This window comes from Perissodus microlepis, chromosome 1 (genome assembly GCF_051167445.1).
Source record: "Perissodus microlepis isolate ML-2025 ecotype Zambia chromosome 1, ASM5116744v1, whole genome shotgun sequence".
NCBI classification, from domain to species: Eukaryota; Metazoa; Chordata; class Actinopteri; order Cichliformes; family Cichlidae; genus Perissodus; species Perissodus microlepis.
In genome coordinates, this window is record NC_140461.1 from 3,674,785 (window position 1) to 3,693,267 (window position 18,483).

At 41.4% G+C, this 18,483-nt stretch overlaps 1 protein-coding gene across 3 annotated transcripts in view; it reads left to right on the forward strand.

Moving 5' to 3' along the window:
• Positions 1-18,483, forward strand: part of dpy19l3 (dpy-19 like C-mannosyltransferase 3) — an 88,312-nt gene that overhangs the window by 30,795 nt on the left and 39,034 nt on the right. For 2 of the 3 annotated variants that reach the window (XM_084927250.1, XM_084927239.1), the window contains 5 exons: positions 3,016-3,147; positions 10,679-10,780; positions 10,995-11,068; positions 15,004-15,162; positions 18,073-18,204. In XM_084927250.1, the coding sequence (XP_084783376.1) occupies positions 3,016-3,147; positions 10,679-10,780; positions 10,995-11,068; positions 15,004-15,162; positions 18,073-18,204 (599 nt within the window). The remainder of the gene's footprint in view (positions 1-3,015; positions 3,148-10,678; positions 10,781-10,994; positions 11,069-15,003; positions 15,163-18,072; positions 18,205-18,483) is intronic. The other variant, XM_084927243.1, reaches the window with a different exon arrangement.

Consider the following 18,483-nt stretch of genomic DNA (forward strand, 5'->3'; position numbering starts at 1 on the left):
CAGGATTTTGAATTCAATTCTGGACTTAACAGGAAGCCAATGAAGGGAAGCCAAAACAGGAGAAATATGCTCTCTCCTTCTAGTCCCTGTCAGGACTCTTGCTGCAGCATTTTGGATTAGCTGAAGGCTTTGCAGTGAGTTTTTTGGACATCCTGATAATAATGAATTACAGTCGTCCAGCCTGGAAGTAATAAATGCATGAACTAGTTTTTCAGCGTCACTCTGAGACAGGATATTTCTAATTTTAGAGATGTTGCGCAAATGGAAGAAAGCAGTCTTACATATTTGTTTAATATGTGCGTTGAAGGACATGTCCTGGTCAAAAATGACTCCAAGGTTCCTCACAGCGTTACTGGAGGCCAAGGTAATGCCATCCAGAGTATGAATCTGGTTAGATACCATATTTCATATTCATAGGTTTCTAGCTTCTATAGTTTCATGTGTCCCAATCAGTGGCACTGAGCTTTTATAGGTGCTAAAAAATTTGACATATATTAAACACTAATATGTTATAAAGTGTAACAGCTGACTTTAGGTGTCCTGGCAACAATTGTCTGTTTTTCCATTGTTGAGCTATGAGAAAAATCCTTTCGGTCTGCAAGTAATTTGTTGCAGAGCTGAGTTAGTGAGACTCGGTAGACGTATCATATTGAGCTATCTTTCTGTACTCATAGTAGATATGTTATCTAAAGTCTGAAGAGTAGGCAGAGATAAGAGTTGTTGGGGTTAGATTGAGGTTGAGGTCAGGTTTTGCATCATGAGAGGTGAGAAAAGGTGAAGAGAAGCTCAAATAATCAAAACACTTGCATTGATTGGAAAACAAGAAATGTTACTATCCTGGGAATCTATTCCTGAGGGTTGGAAGGACAGACATATGTTCACGCACAGTTCACCCGCTTTACAAACACCAGAATTTTCTATTCCTCACTTGCTCGCAGCTATGTTTGCAATGCAGATAGTTTCTGTCTTATTTGCTCAAACTATTCCTCTCTTATACATTTTCACTCGTATGCAGTGGAGGTGAGTAGGATTTGATTTGTGGCGCTCACCTCATTAAAAAAACATGATGTCCAACTGAAATTGGAATTCTTACTTTGTTTGTAAGAAAAAGAACAATAAGTGGAACATTTATTGCAACACACCAGGTGTATTTTTGTTTGTTTTATCTTGTGTTTTAAAACGTATCCCACAGCCTTACTTTTATGCAGCTTAACTCAGGTAGTTGTACAGGTAGCTGGAACACCTATGGAGCATTCCTGCTTGTTGAATCTCAGGTGGTGGCCTAGGGCCTGCTGTAAGGTCACCAGCTGGAAGCCACTTCTCACTGATGTTTTGCTGTGTTATGCCCGGAGCATGCTGCATACCACTGCGTGTGGTATTCATAGAGACAGAGGTGCTGCTGTTGCCAGCAAACAGACAGAGAGTGCACCTGGAAAAAAGTCGTGTTTCTCACAAAGTTCTGCTGACTTTCTGACTTACCATACCATTTTGGCTTGCATGGAGGTTCTGGTGTTAGTTACCTCTTGCACACGTGTTTCCTCCACCCTCTTCTTTTTAACATCCAAATGTGCAAATAACTATTAAATAATATTTAGGCTACATCCATTTGTGTCTGGGATATTTTCAGATACATTTGGTCTGCAAGAGGCCGTGCGAGTCTTGCACAGTTGAGGAAAGCGGTGTTTTCAGCCTTGTTTCCAGAACATCTCCAAGTGGACGGGCAGCAGCAGGGACATCACCCTGCAGCTGGCTCTGTGATACTTTTTTCCCTCCACATTGTGTTTCTCCTCCTCTGCGTTCTCTGTCAGCTGCTTTCTGGCCTTCTTTAACTTAACTCGTGACACTCCAGTAACATGCAGGTCTCCATATGTGCATCTCTTCCTTCCAATTTCCTTCTGTGACATGGTTAGCTCAGTCAGGATGGTGGTCCTATTCTTGGCTGATTGATATGTTAGAGGCTGGAGATGTCTGAGGTGACCAGCTCCATGGATTCATGGCGTTTTGCTGGCTTCAAGGTTTATGCCAGTTTCTGCATCACCAGGTCAATTAGCTTAAAAAACTCAGAGAGAGGAGAGCGGAGCCAAAGCTGTGCATCTTAAAGTTTTTCATCCTCCAACTTTTCTATTGTTACACCTTTCCAGTTATTTATGGTAGATTAACATTCATTTTACGTCTGGGCTGATGTAGCCTCGGTATACTGTGTGGCCTTTACTTGCTAGCATTCCCCAAGCCTCATGTTGGCCCCGTCATTATTTAAAGGATTGTGTCGAGTACGGTGGCTGGTGGAGAAAAAATAACTAGTTTTTAACTGGCAGAACAAGGTGTAGTGGTTGACACATTCATCTAATGTGTGATTTAGGACAGATTCCTGTTTTAATTCTGAGAGGAAACACAAACCCAACCTCAGCGGGCCACAGGATCTAATGGGAGGCCAGTTTAAATGGGAGGGCTACATCAGGAAGTGAATCCTTTGCCAAATCAAATACACAGATGTATCTGCTGCTTCAGAAATAAAGGACGGGCTAAAAGAACTGTGACAGCAGTGAAAAGGACACACCAGGAGGGAAATGAGAGGAGTGGAAAATAAATGCTCAGTGCGTCACAGGAAGGCCTCCAGCAGCAAAACTAAGGGATGGGTCAGGGTCACCTGATCCAGCCTTAACCATAAGCTTTGTCATTTTTATCAGAGGGTGTCTGTCTCCTGAATCCAAATGAGAATTCAGATATGTGAAGGCTCTAACTCCCATTCTTTTGGAAATTCTAGCTGTCACAAATAAGTTGGCAGTCGGAGTGTGAGGTGCTCTTTAAGGATGAGATTATAATGTCTTTATAATATTAACATGTTCTTTGATTTTTTTGCAAACTTGTTAGAATCCATAGCATGCTGCTGTTTTATTTAAATGATTTCAACCATACACACAGTCTACAGTCTTCTTTCATTGGTCCACTTTTGGACCAGGCTGTCAAGTCAACACTCACTTGCTTCTTCTTTACGTTGTTGGTGTGTTTCTCCAGGTGACTACGCTGTACCTCGTTCAAGTGAGCAGCCTGCTGAGCGTGTGGTTCCTCCAGTTCTGTAACTCCATGATACTGGGATCACTGGTCCTGAGCTTCATAGTAGCCGCGCTCTTCATCAGACATTGCCAGGTAAGCGTTATGAGTGATGGGTACGAAGAAGAAAAGTCTGAGATTAGAGAGGGTAAGGATTTGGAAAAAACAGAGCGCTAACACTAAAAGAGTCATGGTGGTGGAAACTTGTTGACACACAGGTAGAAGATTATCTTTTACGGTTTGGTTGAAATCTGCGTGCTGCAGGTGGTGTTTGCAGAAGATAATTTGTATGCTGGAGAAACAGTTTCCTGTCAGGTCTGAATGTAATTTAGTTCAGTCTTATCACAGTAACTTTTGCACAAACATTTAATGTGACAGGATGAAAGGTTGAGATTCAGGAGTAGGGAGATAAGTATTTAAATTCCTAAAATAAATGTTATTTTAGTAATGACATGCTCTAATTGCAAAAGCTTTGCTTTTAGCAGTCTTTCACAGACGTGTGCTCGCATGTCTTGGACTTAAGTCATGCTTAGATGATGAATCTGGTGGCTTTACACTGAACATGCAGCTTACCTTGGACTAAACACCAACCTCTCCACATCACAAGCACATTTACGGTCAGCAAATTGATGTAATATTTTGGTGGTTTGAAGAAAAATCTCAGCTGTAACTAATGAATGATAATGTCCAGATTTTTGGCTGCAGTCTGGTTATTTGGCAGGCAGGTGTCTGTACTCACTGGCACTGTGCTGCAGTTCAGGCTCGGGGTGTTTTAGATTCAGAAAATGCATATTTTTAGGGAAATATTCTTAGTTAAGCAAAGCTATCAAGAATATAAAGCTATAGGAGGATTTTATTTCTGTGAGTGAAGTAAGAACTAAATATCACGTGCCTGTGCACTGCTGTACATAGGCTATTCCTTGTGTTTTCATAGCATTGCCCTAATCTTCTGGACAAATCTGGCAGTCATTTGATAACATGCATAAACTGCTGGGAGGCCAACAGAGGTGCAGAAAGGTTTCAAAAGAAAGTAGATTGAATCTTTTCATGGCTTTGATGGTTCTGCTTGTACTTGGATGAAATTGCCATGTCCAGTGTATTGTTGTCGACCCTGACTCGCCAGCAGGGTAGTGCGTATTTTGGCCAAATGGAATTTTCAGTTTAATAATAATAATAATGGATTGCATTTATATGGCGCTTTGAGGGGCCCTCAAAGCGCTTTACAATTCCACTATTCATACACTCGCACATTCATACACTGGTGGAGGCAGCTACAGTTGTAGCCACAGCTGCCCTGGGGCAGACTGACAGAAGCGAGGCTGCCATATCGCGCCATCGGCCCCTCTGGCCATCACCAGTAGGCGGTAGGTGAAGTGTCTTGCCCAAGGACACAACGACCGAGACTGTCCGAGCCAGGGCTCGAACCGGCAACCTTCCGGTTACAGGACAAACTGCCAACTCTCTGAGCCACGATCACCCCAGCCAGTTTAACACAGTGATTCACATTTGGAAACAATTAGACTTTCTTTCAGAAACTGTTGTGATTTCCTCCTTCATCATCATGTTTTTAGAATCAAAGTAGGAGCTGCAGGGACCTTTCCTTGCTCCAGGCCCTGCTGTTTCTTTGTTGCTTTTTTCCACCCTGATAGTCAGTTTATTTTTAATGTTAAAACTGTAAAATGTTAAATTCAATTCAATTTTGTTTATACAGCAGCAAATCACAACAACAGTTGCCTCAAGGCGCTTTATATTGTAAGGTAGACCCTACAATAATACAGCAGAGAAAACCCAAACCATCATACCTATAAGCAGGTGTTTTGGGGACAGTGGGAAGGAAAAACTCCCTTTTAACAGGAAGAAACTTCCGGCAGAATCAGGCTCAGGGAGGGGCGGGGCCATCTGCTGCGACGGGTTGGGGTGAGAGAAGGAAGACAGGATAAAGACAGAGATTAATAATAACTAATGATTAAATGCAGAGAGGTGTATAAACACATAGTGAGTGGAAAATGTGACTGAAGACTCATGGGAATCCCCCAGCAGCCTACACCTATTGCAGCGTAACACCAACCTTATAAACAGTACTCTGATCTATTATCAATGGCAGGGCTCGCAAAATTTCAAAATCCCTGGTAGCCCTTCGGGCAGGGACTCTTCAGTTTTTGGTAGCCCAAAATAAATTTAAGTAGCCCGAATAAAAAAGAGAGCAATTTTTTGATTGATGTTTTGTTTCCTGTTTTGTTTCCTTTACAATATTATACATTAAAGTATAATATTGTAAAGGAAACAAAACATTAATCAAAAAATTGTTAAAAAACAAATTACAACATTGTATAAAAATTACAATCATCAACTCAGATACTTGGTTCTAATTGAACAGAAATTTCTATGAACTTGTAAGAACTGTGTAGGACATGAATCAGTCTGTGTCAGATCCTGAATTTGAAATTTCCACTGAAGTCACGGGTAAGAGGCAAGTGGAACCAAGATCGAGGCCATTTGCTTTTTGAAGTTTGCAAAGACTGCTAAATTTTGCCAGTGGTAGTTCACTCTTTGCAACATAGTACGCTATTCTAAACTGATTTTCAGGTTTATTTTTAGTATGTTATTTGCAATTGGTGTTTGTTCTGGGAAAGATATTGCAGACTGAGCAATAATGCATTTCTTGCATTTCTCATGGGTTCTAATGGGGGCCTTTCTTAAAATGACTGGTCCCAGTAACAAAGGCGCTTGTCGACTCAGAAATCGAGGGAAAAGCAACAACACACCCGGCAGAACATTATGTTATTTACACGGGTGCGCATAAGTGGTCCGCATGTGCGCATTCGCTGTCAAAATAAAAGACGTGCACCAGATAAGAAGTTGCAACGCGCGTTTGCGTCCATATAAAAGGCGCTGTTTTTGTCCGCTAGAGTGGGATTTTCACGGCACATTCCACACCACATCTCTGTGCGTTCATCATTTGTTTGAAGCCAGCTCACCTCCTGCAACCACTTTTCCGAGAATACGAGCTTCTTTTGTGGTTCGGACTCCTTCTGACATTTCTTTGGAGGTGGAGGAACACCAAAGTAATTGCTTAAAGGAGCTTCTTCGACATCTTTAAGAGTTCTAAACAAATGTCTGTCCTCCTCCAGAAAATCTTATGTACACAAACACGCGTTGCAACTTCTTATCTTGTGCGCATTTTTTATTTTGACAGCGAATGCGCACCTGCGGACCACTTATGTGCAGCCCTGGTTATATAGCTCGTCATATTGCAGCCACAGAAATTCTTTTGTCCATGAAACCATAAAGCTGCACTTTCTTTTTGCCTTATAGTCTGATTTGTCATAACTTTTCCGTTTTGTGGTAAGCTTTTCTTTGGCTGTCACTTCTTCACCCTGACCTGTTTTATTTGACTCAGCAGAACTAAAATATATATCCTGCTGCTTTTACACACGCACTCACATAACGCTCAGCGATTCTCTGCGTGATCAACCTCTCACATGTTTAAGTTTGCTGCGGGAGATTTCACTTGTCATGTTTGCGTAGTAAGCTAACGATTGATAAGACGATGTCAGAGGAATTGGTGCGCAAATTATCGTCACTCACCAATCAGTACTGTCGCTCTCTATACACAGTTCGCAAAGTGAAAGCAAAAAACAAGCGCAAATTCAAACGCGATTTCAATATGTCACATATTGACAGTGGCTCACCGATGCCAATGACATAATTACCCAGCTACATTTCCGAAAGAATGCAAAAGCATTGACATATATTTTTTCTTCCTACGATAGCCCGACGGGCAGGGCAGAGATAGATTTTGGTAGCCCGACTGGAAAAATCGCTAGCCCCGGGACGTCGGGCTAGCGATTTTGCGAGCCCTGAATGGTCATTGATCAGTGGTTGTTGATCAATGGTGATGACAATTTGCAAAAATAATGATCAATATTAATGGTCAAGAAACTGACCTCACAGCCCACTGTTCATCAGTGGTGCTGGTTTCAGTCATTGTGCAAAGGTACTGTTTATAAGGTTGGGTAAACCTGCAGTCAGCTGAGACTGAAGAAGTCACCTGGATGAGTCACGAAACGTTTCTCCCACTGAAAACGTTACGTTCAGATGAACAGAATTAACTTTTCGGGATTTCCTTTCCTGGATGATTGAGCGTGCATCAAGACATCTGAGACAGGATATTTCTAACTTTAGAGAGATTGCGCAAATGGAAGAAAGGATTCCTAATATTTGTTTAATATGTGCATTGAAGGACATGTCCTGGTCAAAAATGACTCCAAGGTTCCTCACAGTGTTACTGGAGGCCGAGGTAATGCCATCCAGAGGAAGAATCTGCTTAGATACCATATTTCTAAGATTTTTAGGGCCGAGTACAATAACTTCATTTTTTGTGCACTTCGTCTTTATGTCTTTAAGACATTCCTGCAGTTTAACTACTTGGTGTGTGTTATCTGGCTTCATGGACAGATAGAGTTGGGTGTCATCTGCATAGCAGTGAAAATGTATGCTATGTCTCCTAATGTACCATATCACCCTATTAGAGCACTTCGCTCTCGCTCTGCAGGCCTACTTGTTGTTCCTAGAGTATTTAAAAGTAGAATGGGAGGCAGAGCCTTCAGTTTTCAGGCCCCTCTTCTGTGGAACCAGCTTCCAGTTTGGATTCGGGAGACAGACACTATCTCTACTTTCAAGATTAGGCTTAAAACTTTCCTTTTTGCTAAAGCATATAGTTAGGGCTGGACCAGGTGACCCTGAATCCTCCCTTAGTTATGCTGCAATAGACGTAGGCTGCCGGGGGATTCCCATGATGCATTGAGTTTTTCCTTTCCAGTCACCTTTCTCACTCACTATGTATTAATAGACCTCTCTGCATTGAATCATATCTGTTATTAACCTCTGTCTCTCTTCCACAGCATGTCTTTTATCCTGTCTTCCTTCTCTCCCCACAACCGGTCGCAGCAGATGGCCCCGCCCCTCTCTGAGCCTGGTTCTGCCGGAGGTTTCTTCCTGTTAAAAGGGAGTTTTTCCTTCCCACTGTCGCCAAAGTGCTTGTTCATAGGGGGTCATATGATTGTTGGGTTTTTCTCTGTATCTATGAAGCGCCTTGAGGCGACTTTTGTTGTGATTTGGCGCTATATAAATAAAATTGAATTGAATTGAATTAATGATGCTGCCTAAGGGAAGCATGTATAATGTAAACAGAATTGGTCCTAGCACTGAACCCTGTGGAACTCCATAATTAACCTCAGTGTGTGAAGAGGACTCTCCATTTACATGAACAAATTGAGTCTATTCGATAGATATGATACAAACCACTGCAGCGCAGTACCTGTAATACCTACAGCGTAGGGCTGTTCGATATAACCATATATATCGGATGACGATATAAAAACATCTATCGTTTCATTTTACGCTATCGTTTGTTTCGCGGTGTCGCAAAATAAACTGTTTACAGCAATATTTTTTCATCGTTTTGATGGTCACTGTAGTGGCTATATTAATTTCTTAAACTTCTCTCTTTCTCTTATATTTTATATAACCACACTACAGACGGACAAGCGCCTGTTTTTATGCGTTGTGGTTAGCAACAACGACGGTAACAGCATCGCGTGTCTGCTTGTTTGTGTTCCACATAAACCTTTCACAATAAAGCTCAAGATCCTGTTGAGACTTTTCAAAATAAACTGAATCACGTGAAAGAGCAGATTATTTACGGATGAGAAGTAAAAAAGAGCCGCCAGGTGCTAAAAAATAAACCTTAGACTCAAACATTAGAACAGGCTTTTCCCCGCAGCACGCCGTGTAATAAATACTCACAAAGAAAACGGCGGCTGTTACAACTTATGTCTAAAAATGTATCATTTCATGCATCGGTTAAAACACTCGACTCCAGCTACATGACGCGCAGCTGGAAACACTTCCCGCAAGTCGAGCTGCCCGAGATTCACAGAATTTACAGAAAATGTTACATTTTTGTGATTTATATCGTTATCGGACGATAGAATTCTTATATCGGGATATGAGATTTTGGTCATATCGCACAGCCCTACTACAGCGTGCTCTAATCGCTCTAATAGGATATTATGGTCGACAGTATCGAACGCTGCACTGAGGTCTAGCAGGACAAGCACAGAGATGAGTCCACTGTCAGAGGCCATAAGAAGATCATTTGTAACCTTCACTAAAGCTGTTTCTGTGCTGTGATGAGCTCTGAAACCTGACTGAAACTCTTCAAATAAGCCATTCCTCTGCAGATGATCTGTTAGCTGTTTGACAACTACTCTTTCAAGGATTTTTGATATGAAAGGAAGGTTGGAGATTGGCCTATAATTAGCTAAGACTGCTGGGTCAAGAGATGGCTTTTTGAGTAACGGTTTAATTACTGCCAGCTTGAAGGCCTGTGGTACATAGCTGATTATTAGAGATGGGGTAATCATATTTAAGACTTAAGCATTGACTTGCACCTTTCCAACATTTTTAGGAATCTCTCAGTTGAACACAGCTTGTTAAATGCAGTATTAACCTATATTTCATACCCTCTGGCGCTTGGCCGATTTTCAGTTTTTACATAAAATGATGGTGTTACTCAAAGAACTACTTAAACCTTTACAGCATTTGCTGTATATGAAATAATGATTTTATCCAACTTCTGGCTTGAAACTTGAGGCATATTAGTTTGTGAAACAGGTATTCTGTCCTCTGCAAATGTTGATTTAGCCTTGGCAGACAGTGTTCTCATTTAATGCCTGGATTAAGCTTTAAATGCATACCTTTGATGTTGGATGGTTTTGATGACAGCAGGTCTGCAAAAAAGATGCACCTGGCATACTGATGATGAGTCGACATGCTAATAGTGGCATTCAGTAGCACAACTGGCAAAATACATCCAATTAGAGGTTGTTAAGTTAGGACTGATAGTTTCCCTACAGTCACCTCAGCTGCCTAACCCTGCTGTCGGAAACACACAAATAGTATTCCAGGGCAAATCTCCAGTTTACAGAGGCGGAAGATCTCAGAGGCGTGCTGTGAGACTATTTCTAATTCAGTGGAAAAGCTGATAGATTCTCACATTTTGTGTCCAGAATCATCAGAACGGCTTCAGATGGAAAAACTCCCACAAAAAACACTGAGATGTCCATCTGTGAAGCAGTGGAGTGCTCTGTGCTCTGCGCAGTATCCGTGTTGTAAATAACCACGGGCATTTGAACACGAGCAGTAATTACTGTGCTGACTAATTAGTTTGGTAGGGGTCACTCTGGGAGAAGTTGCAGCAGACTGTGTGCAGGATGAGACAATATAGACATGAAATCTTAACAGTTTTCAATGCAAAGTATGAAAGAATTTTGGGAAATAACGAGGACATTTTTCTGACATCTATAAATGATTGCAAAATGTGCAAAAATAACAAGCATAAAAATATATTTATGCATGATTGACGATTTTAATATGTGCTTAGATATTTACAGAGAAATGACCCATGCTGTTAGGGGTTAGTGGTCTGATGCATGTAGCCATATATATACTGTGTGTATGGAAAGATGTCTGCTTTCCTTACATTTTTAATTGCAAAAAACTGCAGCGAGACCATAACAGATGCACTGACTAACCTCTTGTTATTCTGTGTGTGTGCATGTAGCCTGGTGCAAAGACTGGAAGCCTGGTGGTTCGTTTGGGCAAAGTTCTTCTCCACAGTGCCCTGGTTCTCCTCCTCACCGTCACCATCAACTACCTGGCCAAGGTGCGGCGTTCTCTTCCTCCCTCGCTCATCTTTTAATGCACTTTCTCTCCATTTTCCTCTTTTTTTTTTTCTCTCATCATATGCTCATTATCTTGTGATCTGTCCCTTATTTCACAACACACTCCTTCCTTCTTATCATCATCAGTAATCTTGGTTTAACATGCTGATCTTTAGTCCTGACCTGATGATCTTCTCTTTGCGTGTGTGCTTACAGAAAGCCCTCCAGCTCCAATCAGACGAGCACATCTTTAAATTCATCAAGTCAAAGTTTGCTCTGGGTTCGACCAGGTATGAACACCACCTCTAGTCCTGACTAGAGATGGACCGATCCGATATTACGTATCGGTATCGGTCCGATACTGACGTAAATTACTGGATTGGATATCGGAGAAAAATAAAAAAATTTAATCCGATCCATTAAATATCAAAAAAGCACCTCGCAAAACTTGCGACATGGCGTAACTCGGCTCATAACCGTAGCACGTGCAGCAGTACGGGTCACGTGATAGAGCAGCTGTGCGTATTTGTAGCCTCGCTAGCAATCCGGCATTTCATCTCCGAGGAAGTTTTCCCAGAGAGAAGTAAAGCAAGTGTGTAAGTTCATCTCTGAATGTTTGTAAAGCATTCCCGCGTTAAGCTTAACAACCGATATATGGAGCGGCTGCCTCTTCTCTCTCCCTCTCTCTCTCTCCTGCTGCTACTTCAATAGTGAAACTGATCAATGATCAGCTGATCGGCTTTTCTGTCGCAAGTCCGTCTCTTGTTTGTTTATTGCTCACTTCGCGCCAGAAAGAGAAAACCAGCGGCTGAACAACAGCAGCACGTTTAAGCTTGATAAGTTGTTGTTATAATTTATTTAATATTACTTTCTACACCAGGATCTTTTTCTACGCAGCTGACGGCTGGTAACTGTGCAGGGGCGGATCTAGCACAGTTTAGCCAGGGGGGCCGATAGGGCATGAACAGGGAGAAGGGGGCACAAAGACATACTTTTCTTTCTTATTCTCATTTAAAATGTCGAGCTTTTAATAAATAATTATCTGAATCTTACACCCAAAGTTTTAATCTGATGTATAATGTATAGAAGTCCATTACTGTATATAGTAACTATTAAGTCTAATATACCCTAGTAAGCTATAGTACTTTTTCCATTGGGAAGGTACCATCTGTGCAGTCTGCAATTCTGTTGAAGAAAGATGTTGAATCTATTTAATTATTCTTGAAAAATAACTGATTTCTGTGTATTTTTTTTTTCACACTGCATCAAATTATAGTTGATTACGTCAATTAAACATCATGAGGTGGGGGGTGGGGGGGTTGTTCCCTATTTTTTTATTTTTTTATTTATTTATTTATTTTTTTTGCTGGGAGTTTGCAACCCTATTAGTTAGGTTGCTTAATATTTCTGCTAAGTACTCTTTAAAATACCAGAATAGGGAGGATGGAGTAGGTTTAAGTTTATTAGATTGATCAGTATTGTTGAACTATGAAATATTTTGGGTGCAGTACATTTTTTGCATACAGGTATAACAGAATAGCTTTAGTGTTTGTTTTTTTTTAACTTGAGTATGAACTTATACAAAAAGCAGCAAGATATTAAAAAAAACAGTTTTATTGATTAAAAAAAACACTATATCGGATTCATATCGGTATCGGCAGATATCTAAATTTATGATATCGGTATCGGTATCGGACATAAAAAAGTGGTATCGTGCCATCTCTAGTCCTGACCACATGTGAATACGGGCTTGCTCCCAAACAGTAGTGCAAACTGCATATACAAAGTCTGTGTTGTGTGCACTGGTACATAACTCCTGACTTGATCCAGAGTGACTGTATTATTCACTAAGCACCAGTATTGTGGCACCTGGAGTGTTATGGTGTGTGAATAATAGATGGCCGGGTAACACTAGCAGACCTCCATTGATCAGATACTGTGTGTGTGTGTGTGTGTGTGTGTGTGTGTGTGTAACAGTTCAGCCACTGGATGGCTGCTCCAGGGTGGCAGATAACACAGCTCACAACTTGGTGCTACACAACTGGCGCTTCAATTATTCAGGAGTCTGTGGAAAATGCAGTGCATACTCTATCGCTGCCTCTCTCTGTTCCTGTTTCTCTCACTTGCGTTGACTTATTTCGTCTCTCCAAGTGTTTCTTTTTTTAATCCCTGGAGTCTTGCACCGCGTTTGCGTTTATATCAACTCTGTTTAGTTATTTATCCTCGTGGTGGTTTATCAGCATGTGGAGGATTGTAACAGCCAAGAATAAAATTAAAACCAAAATATCAGTTCATGTCATATTTGATTAATGTTGTGTTTCTGAATTCCCACTTTTGTTTTTGCATAATGTTAATGTACTTAATGTTATATAGGTTTAATTTAGTGAGTCTTTTCTTTCTTTTTTTTATTTTGTCAGTTTGTATCTTTCATATATCAAAAGTCCAACGTGCAAAATATTGACCTAAAAAAAAAAAGTTTGTACTGTACAGACATGTCAGGGTTGATGCAGTCTCATAGTTTTTTTTCTTTTTTCTTCTTTGGCCTTCTTTTGGAGCCTTTTTGGTCGAGCGCAGAGGAAGGATGCTGCAAATACCAGACAAAGGATGTTAACGACATGAGGGAAAGAGGAGGAGCTTAGAGGAGGTTCATGGATGTCATGAACGAGGACACACAGAGGGTTTTAGTGACAGCGGAGGGTGGTAGGAGCAGGGTGAGATGCAGGCAGATGATCCACTGTGGTGGCCCCTAAAGGGAGCAGCCAAAACAGGAAGAAGTGGTCGTGTTATTTATTTTTCCATAGTGATTTAAAAGTCATGTAAAAAACATACAATTCATGCACATTTTTGCAACTGTCCTTTTTAAGTGCACAAGTTGTGTTTACAGATTGTGGATTGGGTCTTTTAACGTGGATTACTAACTTATCCTGATTTGATTGGAGGTTTTTAGCAGCCTGAAGGTTTATTTCTTTTAGTGCTTCAGAGTTCTTATTGTTCCTAGATTGTATGAACTAAAGGAGTTAGTGTCCCTGCTATAGACAGTATAAAAGATTTTTTGGTCTCTGCAATTTCAAGCTTCATTGTCTAACATTAGTCAGATAACCCACTGAAAATGCCCAAAAGGCATTAAAACTGGGGAAGTCCACTTGAGTGGGACCTAGCAGAATCCTAGCTCCCTGTATCAGGACACCTGCTAAAGAAGCCACGCCCCCTCTTAAGAAAATTCCCCCCACCCAGAGTTGTTATGAAAGGAAAACGTATTCATAGAGCCCAAAACATTTTGTTGTGCCACGCTGTAAACATGCAGTTTAAGGAAATAATGCATGCACCTTTTTACATGGGAGTCTGTTGGGGTGGACCCACAGGTGGCAATTACAATAACTGCAGTTTTTACTAAATTACACATCGGCTTCATTTTTAAGCTCCAGAAACTCGATTTAAAGGATAAGTTCCTGTTCCTTTCACAATAAAAGTCCTGGACATATACACTGTGTATAGAGAAGAGAGGGTTATCGCAATAGTAGAAATCAACTTTAATGAGTAAAAGATCTCTTTTTAAAAACCAGCAAAAATATATAGTGTTACATTTGATATCATTGATATTGATGTGAAAATAACGTACAGTTGCCAGGTAACAATAATTTCAGTTAAACGCAATAAAAAAATAAAATAAAATAAAAATGGGAAGTATGCACATTTTTGCACACGTGTAGAAAAAAAATCGAGTTTGTGGTGTTGATCAGGTAGTCACACATAAGTTTAATATATTTTTATTATTATTATTATTTGTTGCTTCTGTTTTACTGCATTTCAGAGGCAAATATGTTTATTCACATGCATTAAAGTTGTTTTATTTACATTAAAATACACAATTTTGTGTTAAGTCACTCTGCCACTAATATTTCAAAGTGAAATCATTTAATCCAAGAAACTTCCTGCTCCATCCAGTCGTCTCACAGTCACTCAGACTTATCGTATGACAGGCTCCACTTGGACCAGCTGCAGCAGTAAAATGCTGCTTGCATCAGTAACTGAAGGGCCCTCAGAAAGTGCAGTCTCTGTCAAGGCCAATTTATGGCCCTATTTCATAATTTTAAAGAGTGTAATTTGGATCTGCGCCAAACTTTTATAGCTTCCTCCTCACCGGGTTCCATTTAACTCGACATTGCAGTGTTTATTTATTCTCAGTGAAAAACAAACAGATGACCGCCTCTTGCCTCCCCTGCAGGGATTTTGATGCCAGTCTGTATCTGTGTGAGGAGGCCTTTGGCCTGCTTCCCCTGGACACGCTCGAGCGCCTGGCCGGTACCCTGCTGCTGTACCCCTACGTCCTCACGCTGCTTCTGCTCTGTGGCATGTTGGTGGCGGCAGCACTGCAAAACCTGAGGTAGGTGATGACTCAACAGGAAGTGGAGAGACGAAGTAGCTCCAGATTACTCTGATCAGTCACAAAATAAAATTAAAAAAACCCACAAAGCAAAACAACATTAAATTAATATTTTGTTACTCTACTCCATATTTTTTGACCCATGCATGGGCAGTTTTTGTGGTGTGGGCGGGGCATGTTGAGCTGAGGAAAGACGCCTCTGCCAGAAAGTTCAGTTACCAAGAAAGTCATGCCTGGTCTGCAGCAATGTTTAGGTGGGTGGTTTGTGTTAAAGTAAAATCCAGATGATTGCCAAAGTTTCTCTGCATTGGAAACAATCAATTATAAACTTTGTGCCGGTTCACTTTATTTAAATATACATAGCACCAGCTCACAACAGCTGTCGCCTCGAGGTGCTTTATATAAGACCCTACAGTATAAGAGAGAGAACACCGAAGACACGTTCCCCCCGCAGCACTTGGCGATAGAGGGAAGAAAGAACCATATCCAGCAGAGCCTCGCGCTGTCTGGTTGGGGTTGAGGGGAAAGAGAAGAGAGAAACTACAAAGAACAAGGAGAGTAGACAGAGGAGAGGACGACACATTTAAAGTAGAGGAAAGTGATATAGCTTCAAATTATATCATGATCATTCAAATTTGTGCTAACAGTATTTCTGACGATGAAAGAAAAAACATACTGAACAGAGTTTTATTGACCTCTGCAGGCAGCAACATTTAGAAGTAAATAAAGCCAGTAAATGAAGGCCATTTTCTGTCTTTTCCAGTCAGCTTCTGTCATTGATGAAACATTAGCTAATTCAAAGTGTGAACTAATTACACCGTGGTGCAATAGTAGTGACGCAGCACAAGTCAAATGTATGCACAAAAGTAGCCCAGTGCCACGACCATGAAAGGTGCAACTATGAAACGGACTCTTAAGCAGGACCTGAGAGACAACAGCTTAAAGTTCACAGGTTTTATTGCCACAAAGGGAAGTTTCTCAAAGGGAATGTTAAAACAGGATGAACACTGGAATGAATCTCTGGCAACTTGGAACAGCAACCCTGAGAGAAAAGAGATGGGGGGGTTAAATCCAGTCCACAGTATGGGTGAGCGGCAAAGTAATGAGCAGAGTGGCCGTCTCTGCCAGACCAGCTTGACAAAGACGGGTAAGATATCTGGGTTTGAAAGCACTCTTCAGCTCCAGAGGAATCATTAGGATAATGATTACAAGGGCGTTAGCACAGGAGACACATTAGGACAGTCATAGAAGAGCCTCGCTGGAAATTTAATGTAAAAGTATAAAGTTACTGCTTAACACTTTAGTTTAATGATAACAAATTCAGTTCAGTTTTAGTTATAACGTCAGACAACAGCAGTCACCTTAAGTCGCTTTATATTGAAGGTAAAGACTCTACAATAACAGGAAAAAAAACAACAATCAGATGACAAACAATGTCACTTGGTGACAGTGGGAAAGAAAAACTCCCTTTTAATAGGAAGAAACCTCTGACAGGCTCAGGGAGGGGCAGACATCTGTCATGGCTGGTTGGGGAAGCAGACAGGACAAAAAAAGAACTAAACTAGCTTAAACAATATTTTCACATAATAAATCTGGTTATTGTATCTTGGCCAGCTGCTTAAAGCACTGTGCAGGAGTAGTTTCCATCCATTTGTTCTTCCCGTCTGCAGCTAGCGAGGGCTCCAGCGATCCTCGCTCATTTGTTTACGTTTGGGTCGCACGTCACCAGCTGCTAGCATCTCCTTCTTAGCAGCTGTACTTGACGGTGTATTTTTGCCTCGTGCAGTGAAACACGTTTGTTGTTTTCACCTTCAGCAGGAACAGTTTTCTTGCATATTTTCCAAAGTACTCGGCTTTATTGGAGGTTGCTCCAGCAGCCTGAGCCTTAAGTAATGGATGGCTTGGGGTCAGCTGATGCAGCTCTAACTAAATTATAAACTTTATCAAAAAGGAAAGTTTGAAGAAGGTGCAGTTAGCAGGTACCCTGATGACAGGTAACTGTTTTCTGGGAAAAGACTTGATGAACCCTCTGATGAGTATTTCTTTATAGCAACTAGTGATAAATCAGGCAAAAATAAACCAGAGCCCATTGCTTTGGAGTTTCATTTCATCAGCTCTGTTTCTCTTTTGCTTGTCACACATTCATGCATTAAAATTAAACTACAAAGGAAACCAGAAGGCTTCCAGTACTGAAACTCTTTCCCTTGCCCACAGATTCTTTTTTTCATATGCAGATATCTTTGGAGAAAAATGAGTGAAGTATAAATGAATCGAAGGTTTCGGCTCCTTCAGAAAATAGAAGAGACAAGATGTTTATTAGGAGGCAGAAGCCCAGTCGTGGTAGTAGTCACAGTCCCCGTGTCTGCTCCACATTGTTTCTTCACGCTCCGCAAAGCCGCTCTGCCTCTTGAAGCCTCATGCGCCTGTGGTGCAAGGTGAGGGGCCATATCGAACTAATCACATTAGCATATCAACTCGCACTCTGCCGTTGGAGGCTTGGAATACTAACCTCATAGAACAAAGGGCTATTTGCCAATTCGGGAATTAATTTAATCCAGTTTAGCCCAGCTCACGTAGAAGGAAGAGCCAGATTGGATTTGTATTCAAATGGAAGCCAGTGTCCGTCTGATTCGGTGCAGGAGGCCAATTCGGGGGAGTGACATCATGCCCTCGAGCCTTCGTCTGTTTGTCTGCGTGCCGACTCCCGCAGACAGAAACGGTCGTGGGTGTGTGTATTGTTGCGTGTCCACTTGTGTTCAAACTACTAATGAAATCTGAATAACAGCTACTGAAATCTGAATAATATCAATTCCACCCACCTTCCCTTCTGCCTCTCGTCTCGAGCGTCTGGATGTAATGTTTTATGTATCACTGTTGTCTTTTGTGTCGCTGTGTTTTTCGGTTTCTCAGCAGGCCTAACAGAGGTTCCACCGAGGAAAAGAAAGGAGCCAGAGAGGGGCAAGTGGCGGCATTTCGTCCAGATGTGGCCTACAATCTGCTGCACACGCTGTTCTACGGCCTTCTGGCTTTCAGCACAATGAGGTGAGACCTCGTAATTCTAGCATCATCTACATGCAGACGTCCCCAAGTAGTCGCATTCTGAGACGGGGACTCTCCAAATGTACTTTTCCTCTTGATGAGTTGATTATGCAAAGTCGCGAGCAGATGCTAAAATCCAAGTGCCTCTTAAACGCCTCTCACAAAGTGTCTGAATGGTCCGCTTTAGCCTTGATCAGCCCTCAGCGCCAAGCACCATCCAGCGCCACTCACAGCAGATGGAAAAAGAGTCGATACAGCTGAACAATCGATAATTAATACTCT